The sequence below is a fragment of the Contarinia nasturtii genome, unplaced genomic scaffold (genome assembly GCF_009176525.2).
Source record: "Contarinia nasturtii isolate CC-2019 unplaced genomic scaffold, AAFC_CNas_1.1 Cnas_scaffold_1037, whole genome shotgun sequence".
Classification (NCBI taxonomy): Eukaryota; Metazoa; Arthropoda; class Insecta; order Diptera; family Cecidomyiidae; genus Contarinia; species Contarinia nasturtii.
Window position 1 is genome coordinate 1,067,036 of NW_022198383.1, and position 22,562 is coordinate 1,089,597.

General features: G+C 36.0%; 2 protein-coding genes across 4 annotated transcripts in view; both read right to left on the bottom strand.

The window, feature by feature from the left end:
* LOC116343919 (lachesin) overlaps positions 1 to 18,830 on the bottom strand; it is a 34,374-nt gene extending 15,544 nt beyond the window's left edge. For all 3 annotated transcript variants that reach the window (XM_031772240.1, XM_031772239.1, XM_031772238.1), the window contains exons 1-4: positions 18,410 to 18,830; positions 4,909 to 5,018; positions 2,270 to 2,274; positions 2,024 to 2,204 (exon numbers count right to left, since the gene is read on the bottom strand). In XM_031772240.1, the coding sequence (XP_031628100.1) occupies positions 2,024 to 2,204; positions 2,270 to 2,274; positions 4,909 to 5,018; positions 18,410 to 18,479 (366 nt within the window). In that variant the 5' untranslated portion in view covers positions 18,480 to 18,830. The remainder of the gene's footprint in view (positions 1 to 2,023; positions 2,205 to 2,269; positions 2,275 to 4,908; positions 5,019 to 18,409) is intronic.
* A 1,003-nt stretch (positions 18,831 to 19,833) lies between these two features.
* LOC116343653 lies at positions 19,834 to 22,124 on the bottom strand. The gene is made up of 3 exons (XM_031771856.1): positions 21,093 to 22,124; positions 20,002 to 20,980; positions 19,834 to 19,922 (listed from the first exon to the last, which is right to left on the bottom strand). The coding sequence occupies exons 1-3, from the start codon at positions 22,122 to 22,124 to the stop codon at positions 19,834 to 19,836; spliced, it is 2,100 nt and encodes a 699-aa protein (XP_031627716.1).
* Positions 22,125 to 22,562: the final 438 nt, after the last annotated feature.

A 22,562-nucleotide genomic window follows, 5' to 3' on the forward strand; every position in this document is an offset into this window, starting at 1 on the left:
ATGAATGCCCACAGGTATTCTGCTTTCATTCGTTTATTGATAAGAACAAATAATATATTCGATTTTTTCGACCTTTCACATTATTGAGAGCAATACTCATTCATTTATTTATTATTCGTTATCAATGTAAAAACAATGCGAATACCAATGATTTAATACCCTACAAATGTATATCCAGGCGAAATAATAAAAAAACTGCTGTTGCGATTTTTCAAACAAACGATCCAGGAAATGGGAGAAACAAGTGCATAAAGGTGAAATAAAGCAAAAGTCAATTAATATATGCTCTCCCCAAAGCATTTTAAGCTCAATTTCAATCGTTCATGGTCGTGAGAGAAAATAAAACATTTCTCATTGTGTTGACAGGTCAAAATATATCGATGCGCTTCGCTTATTTCCCATTGATGGTCCATTTTATATAATTATTTACGTGACCAATGGCAGTATCTGTTTCACACAAGCGATGCATCTTTATTTAAATTATGATTCTCATGCCAGTGCATAATAAAATCATGGACACGATTGAATTTGTGTGTGAAACACGAAATTTCACAGAATGTCAAAAAATCAAACGGGATTTCAAAAAATATTCTAATTGATTGAATGTGCGGTCTTGTTTCCAAAGTAAACACGCAAAAATCATTATTTAAAATGCGTGTGTTCAAATTCCACTCGGATTAAAAGCTTGTATTGCGTGGCTAGACATTCAATAAAATAGTATGTCGATGTGGAAAGTGTACAAAGACACACACGCAATATTCGACCATAAGCTCGATAAGAGAAGCAAACGCATTAAGACACCCACACAAACACACATTGACAATGAAAATCGTTACTATTCTGATTTTCTTTTTTTCTTCCTCGGTAGGTTAGCGGCGCATGTTTGAAAATTATAGTGAACGTTGGAAACAAGTTTAAACAGACGATTCGGTGTGCCTCTTTTGGTACAACGCCGGGTAATTTATTATTCAACTTTTATCATTATCATCAATTTCGAGTGTCTCGCAGTTTTGAGGCAGCTGCATATGCGCGTACTCCGGAATAGTTTTTTAAAGTTTACACTATGTTTTCGGTTTTCCAGAGTGAAATTAATTCTGAAATTAACTACATTTGATGGCGTGTTTTCATTTGACAAATTGCATAATCTTTTCCGCACATGTACATACTCTCTCTCTCTCTCTGTCTCTATCCCATTATCCCTCCGTTTCCCCACTTTGTCTCGTGTCATCGAATCGAGAATGTTGTTGCTGTTGTGTCAGCATGTTTCTGCCGCACAGACAAATGAAAAGTTTCACAGTTGAGAATATATGCATACAAAATGCGTGTATTGTTACACAGCACTTAACGTTATTGCCGATAATAAATGCTGATTGTTGAATCTATCAACTGTTTCGAGCTTATTTTATCCAAATTCCCAAAAATAACAATTACTCGCTGATTTTGGATTGAATATATTTGACTTTCTCAAGTATGTGATGATCTATTGAAAACGTTGCTGGCAACAGGGGATTGATTAGCGTGTACTTCACTCATTTTGGAATGAACTCCGTTTTTTTTATTTTCTTTTTAAAAGACAGGTCTTTTCAGTATTATTCCATCTGAAAGAAGGTTCTGATAAAAGAATTTAGCAAAATCAGTGAGTACCACCTGCCAGACTCGAACGTGAATTTGAATACGAGTGAAAGAGACAAATATACAGACGGGTAGAATTAGTATTGAAATCACGTGGAACTAAAGATGTCCTTAATTCCCTTTTTCTGGACTTCATCATTCACACCCCAAGCGGGTCGAATTTTTGTTCTCTGTAAAAGTCTGCGTGCATCCCCTTGGTTGCGATGCTTTTAATTTTAGATCCGTTAAGTATACATGAACAATTGAACGCTGAATCGCTATCATCAACTATCAGATTCATTTACTTCGATGCTCGAGCATCGTGTGATAATTGCACGCCAATTTCAATGTAATTAAATTTTATTGTGATACATTCTGTGTTGTATGGCATGATGTGATTGATTTTGCTTACCTGCGATTTCATTGGATCCGTGTTTAGTTGACACATGTATCCTCCTCTATCGTCTTCTGTCACCGACTTTATGTGCAAATTCCATGTCTGCAAATCTGAATGAGACACCGTAACCCGTGGATTGTGTGTGATGACATGCTCGTGAATTGCTTGAATGGCTTTTGTATCTGCTTTAACCCATCTAAAATTATATCCAACCCGTGAAAAAACTTACCCAAACATGCAGGAGGAAACTACGAAACTTACCCAACCTGTGAAATTGGTGAAACATTATAAATTCCAAAGTAAACTCAAATTGTGTGTAATTCATGATTTTGAAATGCATTTCGCTTAAAGCGAGCATGCCACAGCAGCGGCAATAACAACAAATGAGCTTGTGTGCAATGCACAGAGAAACTATGAACAATCATCGTCGAAATTGAACGACAGTCTTTTTCAACTTGTTTTTGTTTTCAATGCAATTGCTAAGAATGCTATTGAATAACAGTCGTATTTTCCAATGGTTTTTTTAGAAATATAAATCACTGCTACCTACCACTCGCTGAATAAAATGAATATTGACATATCGGTGTTCAATGTGCTCGCGTACGATGCGGGTAAATACGACGACGGTTTTATTAAGACATTTAAGTCAATAAAAATTGAATTGATGCACATTTCAACGCTTGAAAAATTCATTGAAACATGCATTTATTTGATATTGTGAATAGATGACGTTGTGTCGTGATATATCAGCGTGCCTTCATAAAAACAGGATTACGAATTGAAATTGAAAAACCACAGACATTGATAAATATTCAATATATATAAGGCTTCATGTCAGCGTGAGCACTTGATTTTTGGAAAATATTTTCAACCTCGGAAATACAAATGAATTTCATTTTATCAATTGATTGCATGTGCATTGCAACTAGTCAGAATTTTCATTAGCAATGCATCGTTAGTGCTTAATTAGCTTACTACAATGAATTGAATTGTCGATTTTGAATTTAAACGAGTTACAAATTAAATATATTACCAATTTATCAAAGCGAGAATATGACTCTCTTTGTATTTGCAACAATGTTGCCGTGTTGAGTGTAGCAAACACGTTTTTATATTATGTTTGCATGTTTTGAATTAAAGAGCTCTCGAAACACACTTAAACGGTTTACAATGAACCATGTTATTCATGAAAAAAAAATGAAAAGTGCAATGTACGACTGCTTTTGAAGTTTTGTGAGCTAAAGGGAGGTTAACTTTGATGTCGAGGCAGTAGAATTAATATTCGGAAAATATTTACTGAACATTTTCAATTGTCTACCGTCCATTTAATCAATTGTTTTGAATTGACAGAATAAACTGCGTTTAAAAGATAAGCGACGTGGTGATTCCGAGGCTCCAGAACTCTCGCAAATATTGATTTTGTTTATCTATATTTAGACAATATTTTTGGCTTTTTATATTGGCTTTTCAAAAGAACCATTTAATTTGAACACGAACTCGTTGAAGATTTTAATTTAAACTAACAAAAGTGCACTTTGGATGAATTAAAGCATTTCTCATTTCAAAGTGAAAATGGAATGAGATCTTTGGACATGATTGCAAATCACCAAGCACAAAAAAAAAACAAAATTGACAACTTAAGTTATTTCGAGTGGTCGTTATTTTCTCTGTTTTGCGACGAAATAAGAGCTTTGAAAATCGAAATAGATAAATTGATTGGTTGACTTCAGAAATGAAAGTTGTCCGTGCATCGAAACCAATGCGACCGTGCTCATGAAAAACAAAAGACGTTGGAGTACGATGAGAAACGGTGATGGTGAACGAGAAAAAGAATAGCGATGAAGTATTCGAGATGCCGCTTTATTAAAAGCGACATTAAATGAGCATCGAACGAATACCAATTGGATGAAAAGAGAGAAAATGGCAATTTTATTTGTTTTAACGATTGAAGACTTGTTGAGTGGACACATTTCTGTCTTAAACTTTGGAAATATGAAGCCACACACAAGCAGCGATGTCACGTCAAACAAGCAAACCTCTCGATCACAAAGCGCTTTGAATTTTAACGCAGAAAATCGAAAAGTGGCATTAAAAACACAGAAAAAGGCATTAAATCGCGTTCGAATTTCTTTCTCAATGCGCCATTCAACATTCGATCTGAAAGTGATAGAGGACAATTGATGACACAAAATGCCACTGCTTCAAAAAAGAAAATTCAAATGCACATTTGTCGAATAGAAGCTTGGTAATTATCGTCTTGACATTTTTTTGCGAACGGCATTGGTAAAACGATTGGAATAAAAATCAAAAAGACTTTGACAAAGGGAATGAGGACAAGATCTATGCCACTTAAATATGAAATCAAATCTTTTATTTTCTTCAAAAAGGAATGGAAAAATAAAATTTGAAATGCAGCGAATCGAATAAATCTTATACGACCTTCAAAACGTTCATATTAGTTATTGAATGTAATGCAAATTGAATAGAGATGAAAATCGAAGAAGAAAAGCTTGAAGTTGCAAGACAAGTAGCTGGTTATTTATAGGCAACCAAATCAATTTCATTTTAATATTCCGCATTTGCAGCATACGATGGAACGGCAAACATATGCAGATTGACAAAGCATAAATTCTTTTTATTCGTACAACAAACGAATTGAGAAGCAATTGCTTATTGCATATATATAGGCAAAAGTAAATTGTGCTGGCTTTAAAGCCATTTCTGTCAAAATAGGATTATTTAACATTAGAAAGTACATTTTCAATTGTTACAAAGTATGTACACACTTAAATACAATCAGGCTTCGGAGAGAAAGGCCATTGTTTGGATATGTGTGAAGGAAGCGAGAGTGAGTGGAAAGATGAGGGAAACTGGTGGTAAATGAAAAGGAGAATACTTACTCGATATCCACCTAAATGTCGTACGTGACAAGTGAATGTCGCATCTCTGGCAACAGCTACCGAAATATTTACAATCGGCTCAGCGAATTCTGGTTGAAATGTGGAGGCGACTGCAATGAAATCGAATAGACATACATTTTGAAATAGAAAATACAAAAATGAACACACTCAACAATTGAGAAGTGAAGTGAATACACTATATACAGTTACATAACAATTGATACGATTTTTGTTGCAAACGAACGACGAAAATAGTGCGCAGGAAGAACAGAAGAGGGGACATGACAAACGTTAAATGAATAAGAGATATTTCTAGTCAAGTTGGCAAGTTCTATTTGTAAAAGTGTTGGGGACAATTCGTTCGTCTCTCGATTTTGTGATCCTTTTGACGGCTGAATTTCAAAATGTTTCCATTGTTTTGTGGCATTAAATGGTGCATTTTGTGCAAGCGCAAGCTTAACGTTTAATTGACACTTGATCTAGCACTTGATTATCTATATGCGCTATTGTTTTGAAGCCAAATGTAGCAATATTCATGAGCCATTTCACACCAATGACAAAAACCGACATCGACGACGTTTGTCAGCATCATGAACCGATTATGTATTCCATTGTAATTTTATAAACACGATTCAGTGATGTGAGGTTACTCTTCAATCAAATGACAATTCAATTTTAATTCGAATTGTTTTTTTATTGAATTTCATTCTCTGTTCTTAAAAATAATTCTTTCAAAGAATGAATTTTTCACTCTTGAAATCAACAATGTTATTAGTTGAGAGACGATTTTCCATAAAAAAATACTCTTGAAAGCTCTTTTTTTCAAAATGAGAGAAACACTCGCAATTGTTTGTTCCCATAGATGATGACGTAAAAAAATTTAGGGGGGGGTGATGGCAAAATTCCGTAGGAAAAATCCATGGAGGGTCCCTGACGATGTCAAAAATTTGTACGAAATGAGGATAAAATCGTTTTATTTTTGCTCTTCACTTTTTTGGCGAAAATCCCTAGCAATCGAAAGAATTTTCCTACTTCAAATTGCAAATCCAATAATGACAAGAAAATCGTTTTTTTTTTTGAAAGTTACTTTTTGAGGCGAAAATCCCTAGCAAATCGAAAGAATTTTCTCGGCCAAAAAAAGTGAAGAGCAAAAAAAAAAGAAAAAGGTCCTCATTTCTTCCAAAATTGCTGAGGGTTCCCAAAAATATTTTAGGGGGGTCATCCGACCCCTAGGAACCCTCGTCATCACCTATGGTTTGTTCCGCATTCAATTCGATGAATAAGTCTTTCGATTACACAAGAATTATAAAGAAATGTAACACCCAATTACTAAAACTTCTGATTTGTCTTGTCGCTAATCGTGTGTTTATTGATGATGACAAACAAAAAGTGACGATACACAAGTTGAACCAAAGAAAAAAAAAACGATGGATAAAGTGTAAGAGCACTGTAATCCAATGGCAAAGTCTGTCGAATGTGAATATCGAATCATCTGAAGAGCCATTAAAGTAATCAGTTATTGTCAACAACGACGACAATCTCGAGTTAACATTGAAGTCAAGTTCACTGAATCGTTTCTTTGATTCGAAGCACACTGTGTGCGCTTTAAAATCACGTGGACGTATTATGCCATTGGTGGCCGGTGCCACTACAAACAAGGTATCAAACGACAGCACACCAAAAAAAAACGGTTTACACTTTTTGTCGATGTTGGTGTTGTACTTGTGCTAGTGTATACAAGAAGCACACTCTTGACCCGTATCATGAATAAATTGTACACATATTATTTGTTTTTTGAGTGTACATTTTCATTCCAGTTGAAGGCACATGACACTAGCCCATTCGTTTTGTGTGCTTTTGGTGGAGAGAGTGAGGTGCATGGACACAACGACTACAACAATGGGGCAATGGTGCAAACAAACAATCCCAAAGAAATGGGAATATAAAACATGAACACTTATGAAATGAAAGTGCACGACTGAAAAGCCAGAATCCATAATCGTAGCTACAGCACTGTAACAACAACAATAACACTACAAAGTGAGGACAATGATTCACATTCGCATTGAATTTATTCTTCTACATATATTTTTTTTGGTTGTATGAAACTGTGTGCACATTCACATTCATGAGCGCAAAATTCCCTATGCCATTGCTTAAGTGCAACCAGTTTATGCTTGACGCTCTTGTTATAGCCGGAGTTTATCTTTCGAAGAATGTGACTCTTTCGAACTTTGGCTGTTCTCTCACTTGCTCTTCCTCGTCTGCATTCATCGTGTTGACTGGCGCTGACAAAAACAACCGAATAATGCATTGCTGCTTTTTTCCCACTGTTGTAACTCTTATCTCTATAAATATTTAATATGATTTCTGAACTCAAGTTCAACCAGTGAAAATCCATGGAATAAAGATAGAGAGAGAGAGCGACACACACATGAAACGTGGCGTGCGGTTCGATGCTGCTAGACACAATGTGACAAAACGAAGCCAATGCAATGAACACGAATAAGAGGAATGTATTTGAGGAAGAGAAATGTAGCGAAGAAAATTTAATGAGAGATTTGTGATGGTTTTGTTCGCGCTTTTTGCCATCGGCCAACTCACAGTATACAGATTTATAGCTGCCAAAAATGCAAACGAACATTTTTGTGGAAATTCGTATCGCAGTTTAACTGTTGGGAATTGAATTAAAATGACATTATAGTCATTGTCGTCGATGGAATGAACGGAGTTAAAAAAGTCGTCTGCTAACATCTTATCTGCTCTCGATGATGATATTCTATTCTTCAGGCAGAAGAACATATCCAAAAAACCGTACATACACCAAAGAAAAAAATGAAAATTGATGTGATAAATGTCAGTTTGCATTGGGTTATGCACTTGCGTGTACAATGACACACAGCGCATTCAATATATGGGCACACTGATTTCATCTGTAAATAGATGGAGAAAATTCAAATGTGTGTTCATACTCCGGATAATAAAATCACATCACAATCCATAACGACTCCTGAACAACAGAAAATGCGCTCGCAACGAACACACAAAAACGGAAATTTGTGCGAAAAGCTTTCAAAAGAAGTACGAAAACAACCATCAAAATTGGTGTTTTGTCGAATTGGCTGCGAGTGTGTGTGCGTGAGCGCAACAAATACAATGCATATATATGGGAATATAAAAACAAATGCATTTGGATACGGAGAGAGAGAGAGAGAGAGAGAGAGAGAGAGAGATGGAGAGAGAGAGAGAGCAAAGGAAGAAGAATAGCCAAGGGCATTTGGATCCTTTTACATTTGCTTCGTTTTGGGCATTTGCTGTTTTGAGTTCAAAAAAGAAAAGAGCATCGAAATGTATAGAAACAACTTTCTCATTGCAAACAAAAAGTTGAAACAAACGAATGAACGACACTCCATTTGATTTGACTGTGAGACCAAAAGAATGTAGGAGAATGCAAGCAAAAGACGAAGGCAGAAAGAATTGTGTAAGAATAAAAGGAAAGAGAGAAATCAACGACAGAGAAAGATACAGTGGCAAAGTGCAAAAAGGAAACTAAAAACTGGCAATTCGCAATGGCAAATTATTATTGTAGCAAAAACAATGCGAATTAAAGCGACAGAGAGAAAATATTTCTCAGATGTATCCCATGATACACAAAGCATCCGATGGAATTTGAAGAGCCAAGAGAACGACATTTGCATATAGTATACTTTGTGAATTGAGCTTTTTACCAGAGCAATGAAATTGTCATAATAACAACGAACTTAATGTGAATTCGTTTGGATTACACTTAATTTTTATCTCTTTCATAATAATCGGACACTTGAGCACCAACAGCAACAATTCACGAAATGCATGTTTGTCGTCTCGCACCCAAAAATCATAATAATTGTGCAATTTGGTGTTTTCTTTTGTCACATGGCAAAACTAACGGCGACAATTTGATACGCATTCTTAATTTTATCGTTTCGTCTTTGCTCACATTGCGAAAAGTCAAAAAATCATTCGATTGCAAATGCTTTCTTTCTTTTCTTTCTTTCTTACTTTTTGCACATCTTTTGAGAGAATTTGTTGAAATGTTGTGAATTTGGTATGTGTGTGTGTGTGTGTGTGTGTTTTTATTCGTGTTTTCAGCGAGATGTGATTATTGTTTTTCTTGCTTGTATCGTCATTGTGTGCAGTCGATTGCGCGCCAGCAACAACAGCAACGAATGTGTCACTGTTGCTTATGCCTTTTGTGTTACTTGCAAATATTATGTTTTATGCACAACACACAATGATAATGCTTAGTCAGATATGCAACGGAATCACTTACACTATTTCTCTTTTTCTCGTCTCAACTTATTATGTTTTTATTTTTATTTCATTACTCCATTTCATCTCCGTTTCATTGTTTGCTCTTTCGGTATCTCTGTTTCTCTGTGTTTTTTTTCTCTCTTCTCTATTCTTGTGGCCCCGTGTTGTTGTCGCTTTGGGATTGTTCACTCTTTTGTATATGAGCAATGTGACGTAATCTTGACAAAAAAAGAACACTTGCCGAATTCAAAACACACGCACACTGACTCGTGTGCGAAAACTATAATGATGCACACAAAATAAATGGCAACGATTCAAAATTGTTGCATTCGGCACATTTTTACCAGATACGTATCATGAATTACGAGTGAAACGTTGTTCTCTCTCTCTCTCTCTCTTTTAGATAGAGAGAGAACATGAATTGGTTGGTGTTTTTGTTGTGAACCATCCTTATTATCACATACCAAAGAGAAAAGTATCGTTTTTTTGCTTCTTGTCACTTTAGATTCCATTGTTCATTCTCATTCTTCCGACAAATTCTCGGTTCCTTTTTTTTGGTCAAATTCTCTGTGCAGCTTATTTTTGTTTCATTTGTATAATCATATTTGAGAGTATAATTTAGCATCAGATTTATATGATGATTTCTGCAAGGATTTTCATTATGACAGTTATTCGAATTACATTGTGATGAAGATTCGTGCACGCACATACCCACCGAAAACCTCAAGACGTAAACATTCACAATTCGAGACCAACATCACATTAAGCGTGGTCTGGTTGTAGAAACGAACAAACTAAAATATCATACAAAATTGTTGTAGAAAAACAATGTAAACGTAATTGTATTGTCTCTCTCTTACATTCTATTCATTCGGAGAGTTCATATTTTGCAACATTCATGAACCAAAACTATTTTTATAAAAAATGTTGTAGGTCTGTGTATTGGATACAACTGAAGAAAGGGCACGCACACACCCACAAAAAAGGGCGCAATAGAATGTTGAAAAAAGTGGATGAAAATCAAGCACCAAACTCCATGGAATGTTTTACTTTTGTTTGCTGTACAAATAATAGATAATGATTTCTGCAGACAAATAACAAATATAGAAATGTAGAGACAAAGAGAGAAAGCGAGCGAACTACTGAGGGGAGAGAGAGAGAGAGAGAATGAGAAATGAGAGAATATTAAGAGAGACGAACTAAGTTGACATGACGCGGCGACGAGAATGAAAATACCCTACAAAGTGGAAATGAAATTCAGTGGCAAATATGGCAAAAATAGCAAAATGTGGTAGTTTTTTGAACTTTTTGATGATGAATAAATTGGATGGATGCTGTCGCATATAATATATAATGGTGTTTCATTCGGCTACGAACAAAGAGCACGCCATTCTCTTTGCAAAAAAAAAGTCCCCTGGATGGATTCGGTTTGGTGCATTTTACGAGCATTTCGACTGTTTTCATTCGGTTTTTGCCGCCTTTGCCAATGCAATTTTATTGCAAACGGTTCGTTGTGTACAAAGCACTATTCGCAATTATTATTGCCTGTGCGTATAAAGCTCTCTCTCTCTCTCTTTTCTCTTCCTCTTTGTCTCATTCGCTCCCTACATCTCTGACATTTGCTCTACAATTCTATCTCTAAAATTCTTCGTGTAAAAATGTTGTTTTTCATTTTCAAAAAAGTGATGTTTTACTGCACAAACTCTTTAGCTATTAAATAAATGGTTTTTTTTGTGTGTGCATGTGTCACTTGGGACAACTTGTGTTCATATCGCATGGATATCTCAAATGAAACCCATTCATGATGCAATTAAAGCAATTAAGATTGCCTTCAATTTTCAATCAGCCAACGTACGAGAGAGCGAGAAGTAACAATGAAATTCGATTTATTTCCCCGACAATTTCTGTTGATAATGGGACTGAAACGCATTTTGTTTTTTATAATTAACACGAAAAGAATCGCTTAATCGGTCCGAAAAATTGCGAGAGTAAGAAAAAAAAAATAAACAGCGCAAATCACACAGAGCCAGACGTGTAATCAAATGCATGGGCGTCGTAATCCACACAGCAACGACTGAAAATCATATCTCTATCGGGCAAAACTTTTATTTACTAAATATGATTAGCACTAAATAAACTCCATTTTCGTTGCAACTAATGGCACTGACTTTGATATTTTTCGCTATCTCCGTTTCGAGATTAGGGTTTTTACCTCGGTTGTTTCGTTCCTGGACGTGGTTTTTGTACTTGTGCCCGAACGAACGAAACATGCATTCATTGCTTGCGAAACTTGCATTTTATGTTAATATTCTTAAGGGTTTGCGAATTCGCTTTACGATTTCAATTGCGAATTGAAATTCCGTTTTTGCCCTTATTCAGCGTATAAAAACAAGAAATAGAATGTTCACTAAAGAATGCCATTAAACTACTAAATCTGGAAATAAAATGCAGAAAACTTAAGACTTGGAGAAGAGTAACATTCAAGCACCCGACAAAATTCTTGAAGTAATGTCAATTTGCTGATTTAAATCATTCCTTAATATTCACTGTTAACGTCTACTTAGATAATTAGAAAATTCTTATAATAATTATGTACACGAAACGATGACGGTTTAAATGTTTGCAGAGTGGTCACTATTTTCAATATGAATCGAAGCCTCTTGCGGTGCACTCACCAAAAATTGTAAAATTGTCATAAATAAGAAAAAATGTCTGACGGAGCCAGTTCAGCTCAAGAACTATGATGAACATGGAATACGGAGAAGAAATGTACGGAAAATACAAAAAATAATTAAGAAGAAAGCTTGTTTCTTATACCAAAAACAACAACAACAACAAAAAGTTAAATATCGTAATTAAAAAGACACATAAAAAGTACCAGAGGAGCCGACGGGGGTATGAAACAAACAAATATTGTCATTTGTGGCAAGTGCTTAAATAGTGGAAAATGTGGCTTTATTCTTGAGTCAATTACAGCAACAGCAACAAAAACAAACAACGACCAATGCTTTTCTTTTTTTTCTTCAAAAAAAAAAAAAAAATGTTGCCGTTGGTAAGCTAGTTCGTTGTTGTTGTCATCACCACCGTCTTCACTGGGCGAATTGTGATGGCATCTCAGACACAATAATTTCTTTGGTCGCCGGTTAAATGGGCGACATGAAAACGAGGTAAAACACGCGAGCGGTATGCGGAAACAAGTCATTCGTTTGTCATCAATTTAACGTAAACTAAATTAAAATACTTTTTATATTGTGCGCTTTCGAATGAAGAGGCAAAAAGATGATAAGGGATACAACCATGAGCTCAAAACAATGAACAAGAGAAAAAAAATGGCAAAAACTGTAAACGAGTGAAATCCGCTGCGAAAATGGTTATATATGAGTTTGTTGAAATAAAATTTTCGAAATAAAGAAGGAAAATGCCAAAAAAAGAAACCGTGTACGCAACAGAGAGACGCATAGAGAGTAAAAAAGGGACAGAGGGTCGAAAGGAGAGAAATATCTAAAGAGATTGAGAAAGTTGGTTCGAGAGAAAGAGAGAAAGAACTGGTGAAATGGAACCAAATGATGTTATGAAAATGAAAAAAATGTGGGATCGAATGAGAATGGTGGAAAACTCACGCGCTCGCAACGGTCCCAAGTTCACACTATAAACCATTAAGAAATACAATGCTATAAAAGCTCCAGCGACACATTCATCTATTTCATTGCACTAAGTACATGTGTGGGGTGTGTGTGTGTTTGTGTTTGAATGGGTAAAGAGTGGTGTTGGAAGGATGAAAGAATGACGGTGTGAGGGAATGTGTAGATCGAGTTATTACACGCCGTGTATCCGGTATATACTTGGCATCGTACATCTATTACGACTTTATTTGATAATAAATTACATTGCGAATCTGTATCGCATTCTCTTGTTTGCCAGTTTCGATACGACCGCAATACAAACCGAAGCAGCAGAAGCCGAGATCTCTCGTGCACTTGTATCGCCAGATAAGCGAGTGACAGAGCAATATCGTTGTGTCTCGTTTATTTCTCTCGTATTCACATCAACTGCAATATGCTTTTGGTTTGGTGTTTTGTTATTTCAATGGACTTGCGAGTACACTGCCATTGCATCGCATATATATGTGGAATGCAACGTGCAAGAGCGTCTCATAAAAATTTGCCCCCCGAAAAACTTTTATTATTATTAAATATTTTAGTTTTTTCTCCCTCTATCTCTCTCTCTCTCTCTCTCTCTCTCTCTCTCTCTCTCGCTTGACTCCTTTAAATCAGCACTCTAATAGCTTTTCAACTTTTATTTTGTGTCGGATTGCATTTTATTCGCAACTGTGTGTGTGTGTGTTTTTTGTCGCTTCGCATTTGTTCGTTTGCGAGTTCAGATCATTGCATTCCTTTAAAATGAAATTAGGAAGTGGGTTTGGTTTTATGCGGCGGTTCGAAAATGTGGTTTATTAGTTATGCCCGTGCCTGGCTTGATTGCATTTCCAGATTTTACCGTAATGAAATCAACCTCAAAAATGGATATTTATGTGCATGTACCAACAATAAAATGTTTTGAATGAGTTCAGAAGAAAAAAAAGAGAGAAGAGAACGGAAGAGAAAGCCTATTAGCGCGTGTGCTTAACCAATATATTTAAAACAAAAAACGGACCAGCAACGCGCGACACATCACTAATTTACGAAAAATGGTTTAGAAAATGGCAGTTCACAATAAATTTGTCCATCGGAAAATGGTGACGCAAATAAAATTATTGGCTCTGACCAAACAAAATTCGATCTCTAATTGATTTTCTCGCTTTGAATTCGAATTTCGAAAATAGTGTTATTTCATCAACGATGCAACGGATTGAAATTCAAATTGAAATTTGCATCGAAAATTCATTAGGTTGAAATAACAGAGAGAAATTTCGTAATCGGGAAATGCAAATGATGATTGTTAATTTTGAAACAAGGCAAACGTTTTAAGTTCATTTCGTTTTTTTCACAATTCATGTTGTTTCAATTTAGTGGAATCCAAATTATACAGACAAGTTCGATGCCTTAAACGAAAATGCTCTTTTTTCTTCTTTTTAAATCGCTCTTTTTGCTTAATAATTCAATCGGTCAATAAAAACCGATATAAATTGTAATTTCATTCTCAATGAATCAATGTCATGTTTTGGAAAGGGAAGTCAAAAAATGAATCGCAATTTACAGAAAATGCATAGACACCACACTGTTTCGGATTTTTTACTCCGATGTTTTTTGAATCCATTTCGGAAAAGTGCATGAAATCGAAATACAACAAGTGATGGCTGTAAATGTAAATTGACTTTTCGGTTTTAAAAAAAAATCCCTTCGAGGTTGATGTCCCACTAAATATCAATTCTTTCATTTACTGGCGATAAATATGCGCGCGTTGGGAAAAGAGCAAACTCATCTGTGATAATGACGTTTTGATTGCAAATGAAAACGAATGGAAGACAGAAAAAAAAAATCGAGCTTGTGAATCGAAAATGAATGAAAGACGAAGAATCATTCTATCCGCGTGCCCATACCAATGTTCAAGTTTCAGTAGAAAGAACAACAATTGTTTGTGCATTAATCATATAATTCCGAAAGAATGACTAATTTTCCGCTCGTTACCATTTGATTCGAGAATTATACTGTGCGAAGATGGAGTGTGAGAGAAAGCGAACAGAACGGAATATCGTTTTCAAATAAACACTTCTTTTTCCCATCATTTCTACAGTGTATAAATACTGTGAGCCCCTCCACGAAAAGGATGAATAAATAAATTGAGGATGGAATCGAATAAGTCGATAAATGTTTGGTTTAAAGTTGAAAATGCTGCTGCTGCTGTTGTTGTTGCCGTTCGGCAAACAAATGGACTGTGAACAACTACAATCAAGTGCTTAATTTTTTTTGTTCTCTCTTTTTCTTCCAATTCTTTTCCATCGTTCCATGCCATGTATACGTACAATATGTGTTTGCCAGCAAAAATGCGGAAATTCTCTTTGGCAATGTTCACATGGTCGATTGTGCTGATTCAATTGCTCTTTTGTTGCTCTCCTTTACTTGGCAGCCTGGTTGAAGTGAATGTCGGATTTGTAACTTGTCTTTTCTCACATATGAAATGTGCCGCAGACGATAAAGAGTGAAATGCAATACGAATCATATATAGAAAAGTTCCCAATGGGGAAAAAAAGTTTCTCCCAATGACGCGCGCGAAACGAACAACAAAATAAAATACGGCAGAAAAGAAGCTTTCCGTAAAAACAATGCATGCTCAGAAATGAAAGTAGTAGTAGCAGTAAAAAAACGGATTAGAAAATACAGAAAAAAAAACCAGTGAACGAAATGAGAGAAAACATTTGAAACATGAAGAATCAAAACGATATCACCATACATAAATAGAGACCCAAAAAAATCGGAGCGAAAAATAGAAGAAAATATTGCACACGGCAAACACTCACGTCGCAAACACCTGCCAAACTTTCACTTTACGCGTGAGTTGTACAAGCTTTGTCTGCGACGTACGGCTTTGTATAAAATATATTCCGTTAATGCCACAGCATATCATCAACATCAGTCCCGCCGATTTATTTGCCAGCTTCTGGTGTGTGAACGAGAATGCGTCGTCTGGTACGAATTCGATCAGCAAAATAAAAGACGAAAGACTCAACACCAACAATCCGCCGAAAAATATTCGAAACTAGTGCACGGAATTTCGGCATTGTAAATGAAGAGAAAAATTAATCTGAATGTGCAAAGGATGAGAGTTACAGCTTGTAAGTTTTGCATGGTAGAAAAGAACAAATATTCAACGAGTAGTTATAAACGATGAATGCAATGGTGAACATCCGTTGACACATAGAATGAAACGAAGAAGAAAAAAAAATCCACAACAAAACGGACGAGCGAATTCAAAAGACACGAATGAAAGCAAGGAAAAAAAGCGAACGCGATGAATAGAATTTTCGGAATCTGATTCATTAGCATTTCGGACGTAAACAGAGACGATGAACGGTAGTGCCGTCGGTAAAAGTCGATGAAGAACTTATGTTCGTGTCTCTGTGCTTCTTTTTTGTGTATTTCAATATTGTGCGCTTCATTTGCCGTCGCTGTACCGTGTGAATATTTGTCTATTACATCAGATCGATGCAATACACCAAAACCTATTGCTAAACAATTATGCTTTCCGCTAGCAGAGTTTTGTTATCTCTCGCGTCCAAAAACACAGCGACTGGGTTGCTCCCGTAGAAATATATGTTGTGTGTGCGCGATTTTTTTCTATCAATTTTTCTCTTTTCTCTTGTGCTCTCTCGCCATCTTCAGTTGTAATGCACACATTTACGCTTTGCGAGAGTTAAACTGTGCCAAAAACACAGAACCAGAGCAACATCGAGAGAAATGTCAGCAACAGCAGCACCAACAGCACCAGCCAAAACACTTTCAGCACACAAATTACCAACAATAGTGTTCGAAATAGCACACAAACTTTTCAACACATTATTTTCTCCTTTACATGCGATTCCCGTACCGGTTGACATGAAATAAGAGACACCAGGTGCAAGTAATAAATTTAAAAATTTACACGTTTTGGGCGGACAAATTATGGAATTTAAATGCTTTTCAACAATACATATTATATATATTTATACAAAAAAAGCGCACACACACACATCCATCGCTCTCTTGATTATTATATGGATGAAGAATGTTCAATGTTCTTACAGTAAATCAGTGCCGCTTCTTAAATCACGGTCGTTTATTCGTCATTTGCTTTAAATTCATTGCGGGAATTTTTCGTGCATTGACTTTTCTTCGGCTAATGAATTATTTTGACTAAATTTTGACGGAGACGGCACACTTCGCACCGAATATAAAAGAAACGATGAATCCGAACACTGGAACTCATTAAAAGACGCAAAGCAAAAAAAAAAGAACCAAAATCAATACCAAATTTTTTCTGGTCGATTTTTTTTATTGGTTCAGACCATATTTTATTCATAATCGCTTTATGGTTGGTTTTTTCCGCTCTTTTCACGATATTATGGACCTTGCACTCAAGCATCCAGTGCAGAACCGATCAATTTTCAATAATTACATATTTACTTGAAATTCAATCTGAAGATGATACGGTTTGTCTCCGTTTAGATTTTTCCACTCTGACACCGCTTCATCATTATGTCAATTTTTGAGCTTTTGTTAAGGATGTCATCAATTCCAGTCAAATACTCGTAAAACTTCTAGCATCAATGTTTTTGCTCCGCCATCATTTATTATTTAACATTTTACAATGTTCGTTTTTTTTTGTTCTTTATTTATTTACATGTTATTTATATTTATAACAACTCTAATTCAATATTGAATGAAATTGAGTGGAACGTCAATTGAAAGTTTTTTTTAACAGGTATTATTTGGGAAAATGCAATGTTCAAAAGTGAAATAGGACACCAAAAATAGAACGCAATTGTAACGAATTGATAAGCTATTGTAACAAAAAGAATGTGACCCGATAAAATGTTGAATGGTTTCGATCATAAGCTAATTTTAGATTAAACTTGGCACACAAATTGTTATAGCTCTTGACAAAACCGCGGTTGATTTGCTCTAATTTCATTAACAGAAATTAATCTCCATAAATTGGGCGTCATGTGATCACACTCGCCGAAAATGATGCAATGTATAGGATTGCAATGTGGAATCCAATTTCGTGTTGAACCACGTTTTTTTTGATAAACAAATTGCAATTTTCATTTTATACGCTTCATACGAACGAACACATGAGAATTTAATTAAAAATGCTGAACACTGGAAAAAATGATTGAATTGCATTGGTTCGAAAAATCAAAATGAACCACAAAATTGTTCATTGGAATTTACGCACTTTTGACTGTTGAACTCTCAGCAGTTAATGAATTTTATACTATATGCATGTTTTTTGTCGACATCCGTGCAATGGAAGGCAATGTAAAAATGTAATATAAAATCCCCCGCGTAAAGTGTGCGAAATAGAGAAAAAACGAGCTTTAATTGAATTCACACTCGTGCGGATTTCGAAGAACGAAACGAAAAAAAAAAACGTTTGATGAAAAATCTCAATAAAAAAAATAGTTTTTTGAACTTAAAAGCTTAGAAAAATTTACTGACTTTTTTCGTCTGATGAAAATAAAATTCGTTTGCAACAATCACACTCAATTAGATCATAAAATCAAACTTACATTTCACTAATGTTAAGCCAACAAAAACTTGCACCAACATAAACTGGCTAAAACTTTGCAAATACTTCATTATTTTCAATTCCCTTCTTTTTATCTCACAAATGAACACGAAAATCACTCAAAACTATTCAATCACATAATTTTGATTTTCTTTATTGAAAAAAAATGGCAACGCGAAAAGAGCCGTTATATATCAGCACAAAGAGAAACGTTTAAAATTTCACATAAAATATATTTGCCTTAAACACGCGCGACGCACAAAAAAAATCTCACAAATAACTTTCGTGTTGTTTCGTTCGATGCTTTGATCACTCGCAAAAATCACTTAACTGCAAAACCGACAGTAAAACATTCAGAGTAATTGAAAAGAAAATTCTGTAGCGGTTGGTAAATTTCAGGGAAAAATATCCATCCAAATATCAGCACGATCCGTGATAAACTGATGAAAACTTAAAACTGCAACGGAATATTTGTGAATCAGTTCTCGTTCGTTTCGGGAGGGTTTGTATTGTTGTTGCTGCTGCTGCTGCTGCTGTTTTTTTTTTGTTTTCTGGCTTGTGAGCGGGCGCACGTTTGCTATGTGCATGAGCTTGTGCGGTTTGGTTTTCATGTGAGAATCCAGAGATTCAACATACAAACGGACTAGTGTGTTTTAGATACGATACGCTAGACAATGAACAACAACAACAACCACCGAACATAGTACATTACACAGTAGCTAGAGCCACCGCATCGAAGTGGTGAATGCACATATTTCTCCTTCGCATCTTTGTAGCGAATGCGGGGAGAGGGGGAGAAAAGTGCGAGAGCGTTTGAGTTGTTGTTTTTTCTACTGTTCGTAGTGTCGTCGTTGTTATTGTTGGTGCTGCTGTGGCGCGCTTCAAAATAAACAGCAAAATTTTCATTTGATTCGCATTACAGACAGTGAGAGCCGTACGATTGGTTGAAATGCTCGCATTATATTATTGAGCCACTGCAAATAAACCATCCATCGAATGGATAGCATGGATAGCATGGCAGCAGTGTATGAATGGAACATCCAACAGAAAATCAAATAAGAGAACAAGTCGAGCACACTGATGCACACACTGTTCAGCATGTGCTTTTGTACTGTACATTAGGGTGTTTCCCATATCTGTAAATAGAAAAATGGTATTTATTAATTCAAAGTAGGCAAAATTTTATGGTAGTTAATGGCATTTATACAACGAAGCGATTGATGGTAGCACTTCCCGAAGCGAAAAACAATTGTCACGTCTGAATATATAAATGCAATCGAATAATGAAAAATACTCACAGAAAAACAGAGCCTTGGTAGTACTTCCTCGAAATGCTGAGACACAACAGTCAGTCTCAGTTAGTGTAACAAAATTACAATATTAATTTTTAATTAATTTTCGAGTTAAAATAGTGATTGGTTATGCTTAAGGCTGTTGATTATTTTGAACTGCTTGTTGTCGACGTGGTCTCTGCAATGTTAGCGGGATATCCACTCCAAACAGGTTACAATGTCCTATAAAAAAATACAAATGTCATTTAACACAGACATAACACATCTATAATATGCAAATGTCCATTTCTTATATACATACCTTTGATGAGAATGCATTTGGCGGCCACGATATCACGATCCCAAGTTGTCTGATGCACAATCATTGGTTGTTGCTTGTCATCGATTTCCGTCACACATTCATCATCGACTGCACACGGTTGTTGAGCGACATCTCCATCGATTTCCGCTGCATTTTCATCATCAACTGCATGTGGTTGTTGATCGACTTTGACGTCAGCATATTCCAATACACCACTCACTGCGTTTACTTGCCATTTTTTTGGATACACGGCCACCTTAGACAGTAAACGATCAGCTATAATGTCGAAATCATGCTCAGTCATTTCACCTCGAGCCAGAAATACCGCCAAACTCTCTTCAATATAAACTTTGTTATACTTTAAACGCCGTTTGCTGAGCTGTGCCACGATTTTCGATGGTAAAAAGTTAGCCATGATTGAATTTGGCACCGGTGCACAATTTTCACAAACTTTGAAACGGTTGCTTTTGGTGTTTGGATCGAATCGTCCGCCATATTTTGCGCATGTCTGTGATGTAAAATACTCATCGACTTTGCGCACGACACAATTGCCACGTTTTCGAAAACCTTTCAAAAGTTTGCGTGTACCGGGACAGCGCACATGCTTCTTAATGCGTATTGGCGAATTTGGTGACATGTCGGCGTTGCCCAAATGAATCAAAGCTGCTTGATGATTAACCAAAGTGCCGCAAAGTTTATCTATAGTACTATTGGACTCAACATACTTGTCAAACTTCAAGCGCGCATATTTTGGTGTAGTGTACACGTCCATTCCTTTCTTGAGCATTTTTATCCGATGGCAAATGTAATCAGTCCAAAGTGTACCAAGCGGTGATGGCATTCGCTGGTACAGCTGTCGATTGTTTCGATCATTTTGCTCATCCAAAGTGAACTGCTTCGTCCAGCGCTTGGCCTTTTTGTCGCGCATTTTATATTTCGTGAGCCAATGGTACTTTTTACTAGATGTTTTCAAGTTGACCTGAAATTAAAATTAAAAAAAAAATCAATTGAAAATTTTGTTTGTTCGCTTCGTTCACGTAACATATAACTCTCGATTTTTTAACAATGCTAAAGAAAAAATAAATACTTACTTCTTTGCGAGTACTGATGGTTCTTCGGACAGTCGCATTCCATGTCTTCATACCCGGATCGATTCCCAGTTCATAAACAAACGTTCCATCCAAGTATCGCTTTCTCACAATGTCATCATCCAGCAACCGTTGAAGATGTTGTTTTGACAATTTATACAATACCGATACTGATTCACCGTTGCTAACAATAGTATAATGAAACTCTTTGTTTTTCTTCAATATTCGATTGATTTTGTCAAAATCGAATATTTGGTTCCAGAAGTGTTCTTTGTTTTCGCGAATGAATGTTTCGGTAACTTGTTTACCTTCGACTTTTGGAAGGAGTTTCTCTTCTGCCAACATTCTGTAGAAAACATCATTGCACATGAACACTGCCTTTCGCTGATAATCTGGCAATGGAACAACAGACAGATTTTTGATCTTCGGTATTGTGACGTTGTTGTCTTGCGCCCAATTGTGAAACTCATCGATTTCGCTTTGCATGACAAGCCACATTGCAGTTGCTTTGAACCAGTATTTGCCTTTTGAGAACTGCTTGATGTTGTCATAATTCGCTAGTCCACCAACCTCTTCCACAATTGCACGAACCATGTCAAGCAGCAACTTTCTTTTGTATCGTTTAAGAGGTGCATTCTGATGTGTGTCTCGAATGGCATCATAGCGTCGAATCGCCCAATCAATTGCATTGTCAACATCCTTTTTATCGAACCTCAAACCGGTTGACACTGCATTAAACTGCCAAGCTCTCATTTGCAAATAATTTCGCAGCCGCTTCTTTGCATGTGTCGTTTGATTCGTTTTCAATTGGCGCGTATAACTTTGGCATAACGATTTCATGATGTTGCCGAAATAATTGTTGTTTGGCCAGGCAAATTGATTGTCTCGGCTCAGTCCTTGCTCAACAAAATGACGAATGTGTGGTTCCATGTCCTCGTTTTCTTTGTTCTTTTGCAAAACTGCATAAAAGCAGCGCTCAATCACATCTTCGGCACGATTTTTTTCAACCAATTTTCCTTTTTGGTTAACATACATTCTATTCGTGAAAAAGTCCCATTGGCGATTGTTTTGCACGGACTTCACTTTGTCAAGGAACAGCAATGAGGCCAAAACGCTGATCTTTGTTGACATGACACTTTTCTTTTCGATCCAATGTATGACAACATCATGGTACTCCGGCCGAACAATTGTTGTGAGGCGCATTTTTATCGCTAATAAGCCATTGTCATTGAAGTTTTCGTCCTCGGCCTCCTCCTCTTGTTGCTTTTTTGTTTGATATTTATATCGTTTCTTTTTCGCCTGTGCAGCCGATGTTTCACCAGTTGTCGACATGTTGAACTGCAACGAAATAGAAAAAAAACACGCACAATTTACTATAAAAACACTGATAAAATCACACATATGTATTTTGCACTGTGCAATTTGTAAATGAATCAATAGAAAGCACATAAAACGGAGATAGAATTAACACTT

What these genes read in the sequence shown, in the direction of transcription:
- LOC116343653 (XM_031771856.1), bottom strand. Translation starts at nt 22,124, where the DNA reads ATGTATGTTAACCAAAAAGGAAAATTGGTTGAAAAAAATCGTGCCGAA. An exon ending in CCATCAGTACTCGCAAAGAA is followed by an intron (nt 20,981 to 21,092) that starts GTAAGTATTTAT and finishes TTTTAATTTCAG; the next exon opens with GTCAACTTGAAAACATCTAG. An exon ending in CAAATGCATTCTCATCAAAG is followed by an intron (nt 19,923 to 20,001) that starts GTATGTATATAA and finishes ATTTTTTTATAG; the next exon opens with GACATTGTAACCTGTTTGGA.